Raw genomic sequence first — 8,729 nt, 5'->3', positions numbered from 1 at the left:
CCCCCCCCTCGCGCGCTTCCCCCCCCCCTCGCGCGCTTCCCCCCCCCCTCGCGCGCTCCCCCCCCCCCGCGCGCTCCCCCCCCTCGCGCGCTCCCCCCCCTCGCGCGCTCCCCCCCTCGCGCGCTCGCTCTCGCTCTCTCTCTCCCACCGATGGGTCAGGCCCCGCTGACCGGGCGGCCCAGACGCTGTGCGCAGATTCTCGGACGGTCTGTAACATGGGGTTGACGTGTTTCTCTTTCAGCATCGTCCCCACCGCCTTCCTGACCTCGGCCCTCGTCTTCTGCTGCTTCACACTCAGCGCCTGTACGCCCAACGCAGAAGCTACCTCTTCCTGGGAGGTGAGATTGGGGTGGGGGAAGGGGGGAGGTGGAGGGGGAATGGGGTGAGGCGGAGGGGGAATGGGGTGAGGCGGAGGGGGGAAGGGGGGGGAGGCGGAGAGGGGGAAGGGGGGGGAGGCGGAGGGGGGGAAGGGGGTGAGGCGGAGGGGGGGAAGGGGGTGAGGCGGAGGGGGGGAAGGGGTGAGGGGAGGGGGGGAAGGGGGTGAGGCGGAGGGGGGGAAGGGGGTGAGGCGGAGGGGGGGAAGGGGGTGAGGCGGAGGGGGGAAGGGGTGAGGCGGAGGGGGGAAGGGGGTGAGGCGGGAGGGGGAAGGGGGTGAGGCGGAGGGGGGGAAGGGGGTGAGGCGGAGGGGGGAAGGGGGTGAGGCGGAGGGGGGGAAGGGGGTGAGGCGGAGGGGGGAGGGGGTGAGGCGGAGGGGGGGAAGGGGTGAGGCGGAGGGGGTGAGGCAGAGGGGGGAAGGGGGTGAGGCGGAGGGGGGGAAGGGGGTGAGGCGGAGGGGGGGAAGGGGTGAGGCGGAGGGGGGGAAGGGGGTGAGGCGGAGGGGGGAAGGGGGTGAGGCGGAGGGGGGAAAGGGGTGAGGCGGGGAGGGGGAAGGGGGTGAGGCGGGGAGGGGGAAGGGGGTGAGGCGGGGAGGGGGGATGGGGTGAGGCGGGGAGGGGGGGATGGGGTGAGGTGGGCTGGGGGGAGGGGGTGAGGCGGGGAGGGGGTGAGGCGGGCTGGGGGAGGGGGTGAGGCGGGGAGGGGGTGAGGCGGGGAGGGGGTGAGGCGGGGAGGGGGTGAGGCGGGGGAGGGGGTGAGGCGGGGAGGGGGTAGGCGGGAGGGGGTGAGGCGGGGAGGGGGTGAGGCGGGGAGGGGGTGAGGCGGGGGAGGGGGTGAGGCGGGGAGGGGTGAGGCGGGGAGGGGGTGAGGCGGGGAGGGGGTGAGGCGGGGAGGGGGTGAGGCGGGGAGGGGGTGAGGCGGGGAGGGGGTGAGGCGGGGAGGGGGTGAGGCGGGAAGGGGGTGAGGCGGGGAGGGGGTGGGTGTTGTGGTGGGGAGGGGGTGAGTGGAGGGGGAAGGGGGAGGGGGTGAGGCGGGGAAGGGGGGAGGGGAGGGGGAGGTGGTGTCATTAACAGTCCAGAGCCTGTGTGTCTGCTCAGTGTCCACTCGGAGCTTTATTCGTGTGTCCAGTGGAGTCGACACTCCATCGGTTTGGGGCCAGTGCAGGCTCATGGTGATTTGTGCTGCATTCTCCTCCGACAGTGCGGCGCTCCCTCAGCGCTGACCCTCCGACAGTGCGGCGCTCCCTCAGCACTGACCCACCGACAGTGCGGCTCTCCCTCAGCGCTGACCCTCCCGACAGTGCGGCGCTCCTCAGCGCTGACCCTCCCACAGTGCGGCGCTCCCTCAGCGCTGACCCTCCGACAGTGCGGCGCTCCCTCAGCGCCGACCCTCCGACAGTGCGGCGCTCCCTCAGCGCCGACCCTCCGACAGTGCGGCGCTCCCTCAGCGCCGACCCTCCGACAGTGCGGCGCTCCCTCAGCGCCGACCCTCTCGACAGTGCGGCGCTCCCTCAGCGCCGACCCTCCGACAGTGCGGCGCTCCCTCAGCGCCGACCCTCCGACAGTGCGGCGCTCCCTCAGCGCCGACCCTCCGACAGTGCGGCGCTCCCTCAGCACCGACCCTCCGACAGTGCGGCGCTCCCTCGGCACTGACCCTCCAACAGTGTGGCGCTCCCTCAGCGCTGACCCTCCGACAGTGCTGCACCCCCTCGGTCGGACTCGGCTGTCTCTAGTCTTGCTTCTTCTGGCCAGCGAATGGCGAGTTCTCGAACAGTTACTGGATTTAACAGGAAGGTTTTCGCTCCGGTTTAGTTCCACTCGCCGAGACGCAAGTTGAGTTTATTTATTTTTCTCTCTCTCTCTCTCTCCCCCTTTCTCTCAGGTATCTTAATGTCCCTCCTGACCGTTCTCTGCCTCCTCCCTCTGGTCAATCTGATGTTTGGATCGGTCTTGCTTGTTAAGGTAAAACCTTCAGTGACCTGCGCAGCCGGAATCCAGCGATACCGCGGTGCAGTTTGTCCAGTCTGTGTGTGTGTAGGGCGGGGTGCGTGGGTCGTGGCTGTGAGAGTCCGGGTGGGAATAGCCGGCAGAGCCGCGAGGTTTAACGCTCGGCACTGATGCGTTGGCAGCCGCTGGTGTGGGTCGTTTGGGACGGGTGGGAGGGTGGTGGTGGTGGTACCCCCCCAGCGGTTGCCCTGGCTCTCTGGCCGTCGCTGCCAACTCCAGGCCCCGGTTTTAATGCCGCTCGTTCCTCCCCTCGACAGGCTCAGCTGTACATCGGGCTGCTGGTCTTCTGTGGGTTCATCCTGTTCGACACCCAGCTCATCATCGAGAAAGCGGAGAACGGGGACAAGGACTACATCTGGTGAGTGACCCCGACGGACCGTCGACTGGAGTGGCTTCGGAGGGCCCTGGGGTCGAGAGGAATGAGTGGGGGGGGGGAGCGAAGTCATTGTGACGGCTAAAAAAAAACTTCCTCTTTCGGGAGGCCGGGGGAACCTTTGGAATTCTCCACCCCGGTAGATGCCCCGCTGACGAGTATACCCGAAACTGAGAGCGCGATGGGTTTTCGGGGCACTGAGGGAATCGGAGGCGGGGGGCAGGGCGGGGGAAGTGGGAGTGGAGGTAGGAGATCAGCCGTGATCTTATGGGACGGGTGGGGAGAAGGAGCAGGCTCGAGGGGCCGAGTGGCCTCGGCCTCCTATTGCTTCACGTCCTTCTTGGGTAAAGGACAGTCCGGCCTCCGAATCATAAACTGTTTCAAATCTGGACAGCCTCAGGTGTAACTTCGGGGAAACAGCATATCTGGAAAAGTAAAGATTGCGAGGTTGTTGGGGGAGCGATGCGGTGGGGTAGAAACACAGGAACAGGAGGAGGCCATTCAGCCCCCCCCTCCTCGAGCCTGTTACACAGGAACAGGAGGAGTCCATTCAGCCCCCCTCCTCCTTGAGCCTGTTACACAGGAACAGGAGGAGGCCATTCAGCCCCTCTCTCCTCGAGCCTGTTACACAGGAACAGGAGGAGGCCATTCAGCCCCTTTCTCCTCGAGCCTGTTACACAGGAACAGGAGGAGGCCATTCAGCCCCTCCTCCCTCCTTGAGCCTGTTACACAGGAACAGGAGGAGGCCATTCAGCCCCTCCTCGAGCCTGTTACACAGGAACAGGAGGAGGCCATTCAGCCCCTCTCTCCTCGAGCCTGTTACACAGGAACAGGAGGAGGCCATTCAGCCCCTCTATTCCCCCACTCAATGAGACTGTGGCTGATCTGTGACCTAACTCCATCTACCCACCTTCACCCCCATATCCCTCGATACCTTTGACTAACGAAAGTGTCTCAATCTCAGGTTTATAATAAATCGACCCGGCCTCGATTGCCGATTGCGGGAGAGAGAGTTCCAAACTTCTCCCGCCCTGTGTGTGTCCGAGTGTTTCCTCATTTCAGCCCTGAAAGGTCCGGCTGGAGTTTTTACCCTCTGCACCCCCGGGTCCCAGACTCTCCCTAACCAGGGGGGGAAGAGTCTCTGTCTATCGACCCCTCTTGGCACCTTGAAAACTCCAACTGAGTACTGAGGGAATGCGTCTGGATGTACGAGATCCAAGGGCACTATTTAGATAGAGAGCGGTGGGGTGGGGCAGGACAGAGCTTTGCCCTCAGTGTCCCGAGGCCAATATTTATCCCTCACTCAACATCCCAACAGGCAGATTATCTGACCGTGACCACGTGTCTCTTTGTGGGAGCTTGCTGTGCATGAATTGGCTGTTGCGTTTCCAGTATTGCAACAGGGATTGGCTGGAAAGCACTTTGGGGATGTCGCCTGTTTGTACAAAGCGCGACATAAACGAAAGTCTTTGTTTCTTTACTGTCTCCAACGCTGCTCTCTCTACCCACCTCACAGGCACTGTGTAGATTTATTCATGGATTTCATCGCAGTCTTCAGAAAGCTCATGTTACTGCTCGCGATGAACGAGAAGGTGAGTGGCCTCGACCCTCCTTCTGTAAACCGCTGAACAGGAGATTGAATCGAGGGGTTCGAAATCACGAAGGGGGGCGGTTTGCGGTAGAGTCGGAGAGGGAGAGACTGTTTCCCAGTGGGCGAGAGGGTCGGGAACCAGAGGGGACACAGATTGAAGAGAATCGGGAACAGAACCAGAGGGGAAAGTTCAAACACTTTTCCTTTAGCCTTCGACTTAACTACCAGTAATTCGCAGGTACAGCACGGTGTTAGATACAGAGTAAATCTCCCTCTACACCGTCCCCATCAAACACTCCCAGGACAGGTACAGCACCGGGTTAGATACAGAGTAAATCTCCCTCTACACCGTCCCCATCAAACACTCCCAGGACAGGTACAGCACCGGGTTAGATACAGAGTAAAGCTCCCTCTACACCGTCCCCATCAAACACTCCCAGGACAGGTACAGCACGGGGTTAGATACAGAGTAAAGCTCCCTCTACACCGTCCCCATCAAACACTCCCAGGACAGGTACAGCACGGGGTTAGATACAGAGTAAAGCTCCCTCTACACCGTCCCCATCAAACACTCCCAGGACAGGTACAGCATGGGGTTAGATACAGAGTAAAGCTCCCTCTACACTGTCCCCATCAAACACTCCCAGGACAGGTACAGCACGGGGTTAGATACAGAGTAAAGCTCCCTTGACACTGTCCCCATCAAACATTCCCAGGACAGGTACAGCACGGGGTTAGATACAGAGTAAAACTCTCTCTACACCGTCCCCATCAAACACTCCCAGGACAGGTACAGCACGGGGTTAGATACAGAGTAAAGCTCTCTCTACACCGTCCCCATCAAACACTCCCAGGACAGGTACAGCACGGGGTTAGATACAGAGTAAAGCTCCCTCTACACCGTCCCCATCAAACACTCCCAGGACAGGTACAGCACGGGGTTAGATACAGAGTAAAACTCTCTCTACACCGTCCCCATCAAACACTCCCAGGACAGGTACAGCACGGGGTTAGATACAGAGTAAAGCTCTCTCTACACCGTCCCCATCAAACACTCCCAGGACAGGTACAGCACGGGGTTAGATACAGAGTAAAGCTCCCTCTACACCGTCCCCATCAAACACTCCCAGGACAGGTACAGCACGGGGTTAGATACAGAGTAAAGCTCCCTCTACACCATCCCCCATCAAACACTCCCAGGACAGGTACAGCACGGGGTTAGATACAGAGTAAAGCTCCCTCTACACCGTCCCCATCAAACACTCCCAGGACAGGTACAGCATGGGGTTAGATACAGAGTAAAGCTCCCTCTACACTGTTCCCATCAAACACTCCCAGGACAGGTACAGCACGGGGTTAGATACAGAGTAAATCTCCCTCTACACCGTCCCCATCAAACACTCCCAGGACAGGTACAGCACGGGGTTAGATACAGAGTAAAGCTCCCTCTACACTGTTCCCATCAAACACTCCCAGGACAGGTACAGCACGGGGTTAGATACAGAGTAAAGCTCCCTCTACACTGTCCCCATCAAACACTCCCAGGACAGGTACAGCACGGGGTTAGAAACAGAGTAAAGCTCCCTCTACACCGTCCCCATCAAACACTCCCAGGACAGGTACAGCACGGGGTTAGATACAGAGTAAAGCTCCCTCTACACTGTTCCCATCAAACACCCCCAGGACAGGTACAGCACGGGGTTAGATACAGAGTAAAGCTCCCCCTACACTGTCCGCATCAAACACTCCCAGGACAGGTACAGCACGGGGTTAGATACAGAGTAAAGCTCCCTCTACACCGTCCCCATCAAACACTCCCAGGACAGGTACAGCACGGAGTTAGATACAGAGTAAAGCTCCCTCTACACTGTCCCCATCAAACACTCCCAGGACAGGTACAGCACGGGGTTAGATACAGAGTAAAGCTCCCTCTACACCGTCCCCATCAAACACTCCCAGGACAGGTACAGCACGGGGTTAGATACAGAGTAAAGCTCCCTCTACACCGTCCCCATCAAACACTCCCTGGACAGGTACAGCACGGGGTTAGATACAGAGTAAAGCTCCCTCTACACCGTCCCCATCAAACACTCCCAGGACAGGTACAGCACGGGGTTAGATACAGAGTAAAGCTCCCTCTACACCGTCCCCATCAAACACTCCGAGGACAGGTACAGCACGGGGTTAGATACAGAGTAAAGCTGAGATGGAGATAAGTGTGGCCATCGAGGAATCTATAGGTGAACTGTCGAATAATTGGTGCGGATTGTTGGAACAGGAGGAGGCCATTCAGCCCCTCCTCCTCGAGCCTGTTACACAGGAACAGGAGGAGGCCATTCAGCCCCCTCCTCGAGCCTGTTACACAGGAACAGGAGGAGGCCATTCAGCCCCCTCCTCGAGCCTGTTACACAGGAACAGGAGGGGGCCATTCAGCCCTCCCTCCTCGAGCGGGACAGGGAAGAGTTCCAGACTCCTGCCCCTCTGAGTGAGGACGTCTTCCTGCCATCGCTCCTGAAGGCAGCGTCCTGGCTGGAATTGGGACTTGGCGCGTTTTGTTAATGGCGAAGGTTAGCCTGGTTCGCGCCCGACTCTCGCGCGTGTCTGTGTGCGTCTGTGTGCGTGCGTCTGTGTGCGTGCGTCTGTGTGCGTGCGTCTGTGTGCGTGCGCCTGTGTGTGCGTGCGCCTGTGTGTGCGTGCGCCTGTGTGTGCGTGCGCCTGTGTGTGCGTGCGCCTGTGTGCGTCTGTGCTCAGAGCCGAGTAATGATCCCGCTGCCTTGTATCTTCACCAGGATAAGAAGAGGCGGACTGACTCCAAGTAGAGCGAACAAACCATTATCGGAGAACGCCTTCACCCCGCCCCCTCGCTTACCCACCCCCCCCTCCCGATACCACCCTCCCCCTCCCCACCCCACCACCTTCATTAAAAAGAACGATTGAGAAATGAAACTATATCAAATGCTTTGGTGCTTTATCCGACCTTCCCCCTCCCCTGGGTCAGCTGCCTAACAGATATTAACAATAGCACAGGCACTTGTGGAGCATTAACTCCAGTAACCTTACTGCCGGCAGATTCCCTTCTGCTCTGTACGCTTTCCTACATTAAAATCAACCTGTGGTTTTCCCCTCGCTCCCTCTCTCTGTCTCCCTCTCTGTCTCTCTCTCTCTCTCTCTGTCTCTCTCTCTCTCTCTCTCTCCGTCTCTCTCTCTCCGTCTCTCTCTCTCTGTCTCTCTCTCTCTGTCTCTCTCTCTCTGTCTCTCTCTCTCTCTGTCTCTCTCTCTCTGTCTCTCTGTCTCTCACTCTCTGTCTCTCTCTCTCTGTCTCTCTCTGTCTCTCTCTCTGTCTCTCTCTCTCTGTCTCTCTCTCTGTCTATATCTCTCTGTCTCTCTCTCTCGCTCTCTCTCTCTGTCTCTCTCTCTGTCTCTCTCTCTGTCTCTCTCTCTGTCTCTCTCTCTGTCTCTCTCTCTGTCTCTCCCTCCGTCTCTCCCTCCGTCTCTCTCTCTGTCTGTCTCTCTCTACCCCTCTCTGACTCACTCTCTGTGTGTCTCTCTCTCTCTCCTCCTCTCTCTCTCTGTCCCTGTCTGTTTCTCTCTCTCCCCACTCCTTCTCCCTCTCTCTCCCCCCACACTCTCTCTGCTCCCCTCCTTCTCACCCAGTCCCTCCTCTCTATCCCTCCCCCCTCATTCCCTCCCCCTCTCTCTGGCCCTAGGGTCAGCGCTGACGGAGCGCCGCGTTGTCGGAGGGTCAGTGCTGAGGGAGCTCCGCACTGTCGGAGGGTCAGCATTGAAGGAGAGGGACACTGTCGGAGGGTCAGCGCTGAGGGAGCGCCGCACTGTCGGAGGGTCAGCGCTGAGGGAGCGCCGCGCTGTCGGAGGGTCAGCGCTGAGGGAGCGCCGCGCTGTCGGAGGGTCAGTGCTGAGGGAGCGCCGCGCTGTCGGAGGGTCAGCGCTGAGGGAGCGCCGCACTGTCGGAGGGTCAGCACTGAGGGAGCGCCGCACTGTCGGAGGGTCAGCGCTGAGGGAGCGCCGCACTGTCGGAGGGTCAGCGCTGAGGGAGCGCCGCACTGTCGGAGGGTCAGCGCCGGTGGGACTGCTGCTGAGGAGGTTCCATCTTTCGAGTGAAACATTAACGGAGTTGCCCTTTTCAGAAGGCTTTAAGAGGTGGTGTCACCACCACTTCAGACAGAAGAACAGGAAAGTTCCCCTTGAGGGATTCGCTGCTGAGACATTCCCCCCATCCACCCCCTCAACCAACCACAAGCTCCTATCCATCAGATTGTGGGTTTGTCTCTGTAACAATAACTGCAGAGCAGGAATAATTACTCTCAGCACTTTAGGGACTCCCTAGAGTGATCCTAGATGCTATATGAATCCTCTGCCTCTCTCT

At 59.8% G+C, this 8,729-nt stretch overlaps 1 protein-coding gene across 1 annotated transcript; it reads left to right on the top strand.

The window, feature by feature from the left end:
- The first annotated feature begins 215 nt into the window (after nucleotides 1-215).
- On the top strand, nucleotides 216-7,335 carry tmbim6 (transmembrane BAX inhibitor motif containing 6). Its single transcript, XM_078536674.1, is given in 6 exon segments — nucleotides 216-297; nucleotides 300-338; nucleotides 2,257-2,336; nucleotides 2,639-2,739; nucleotides 4,271-4,346; nucleotides 7,135-7,335. Coding segments are annotated over 6 exon segments (408 nt in total). The 3' UTR covers nucleotides 7,165-7,335.
- The last annotated feature ends 1,394 nt before the right edge of the window (nucleotides 7,336-8,729 follow it).

The sequence above is a fragment of the Cetorhinus maximus genome, unplaced genomic scaffold (assembly GCF_964194155.1).
Source record: "Cetorhinus maximus unplaced genomic scaffold, sCetMax3.hap1.1 HAP1_SCAFFOLD_1411, whole genome shotgun sequence".
NCBI lineage: Eukaryota > Metazoa > Chordata > Chondrichthyes > Lamniformes > Cetorhinidae > Cetorhinus > Cetorhinus maximus.
This window is presented reverse-complemented; position numbering and strand designations above follow the sequence as displayed.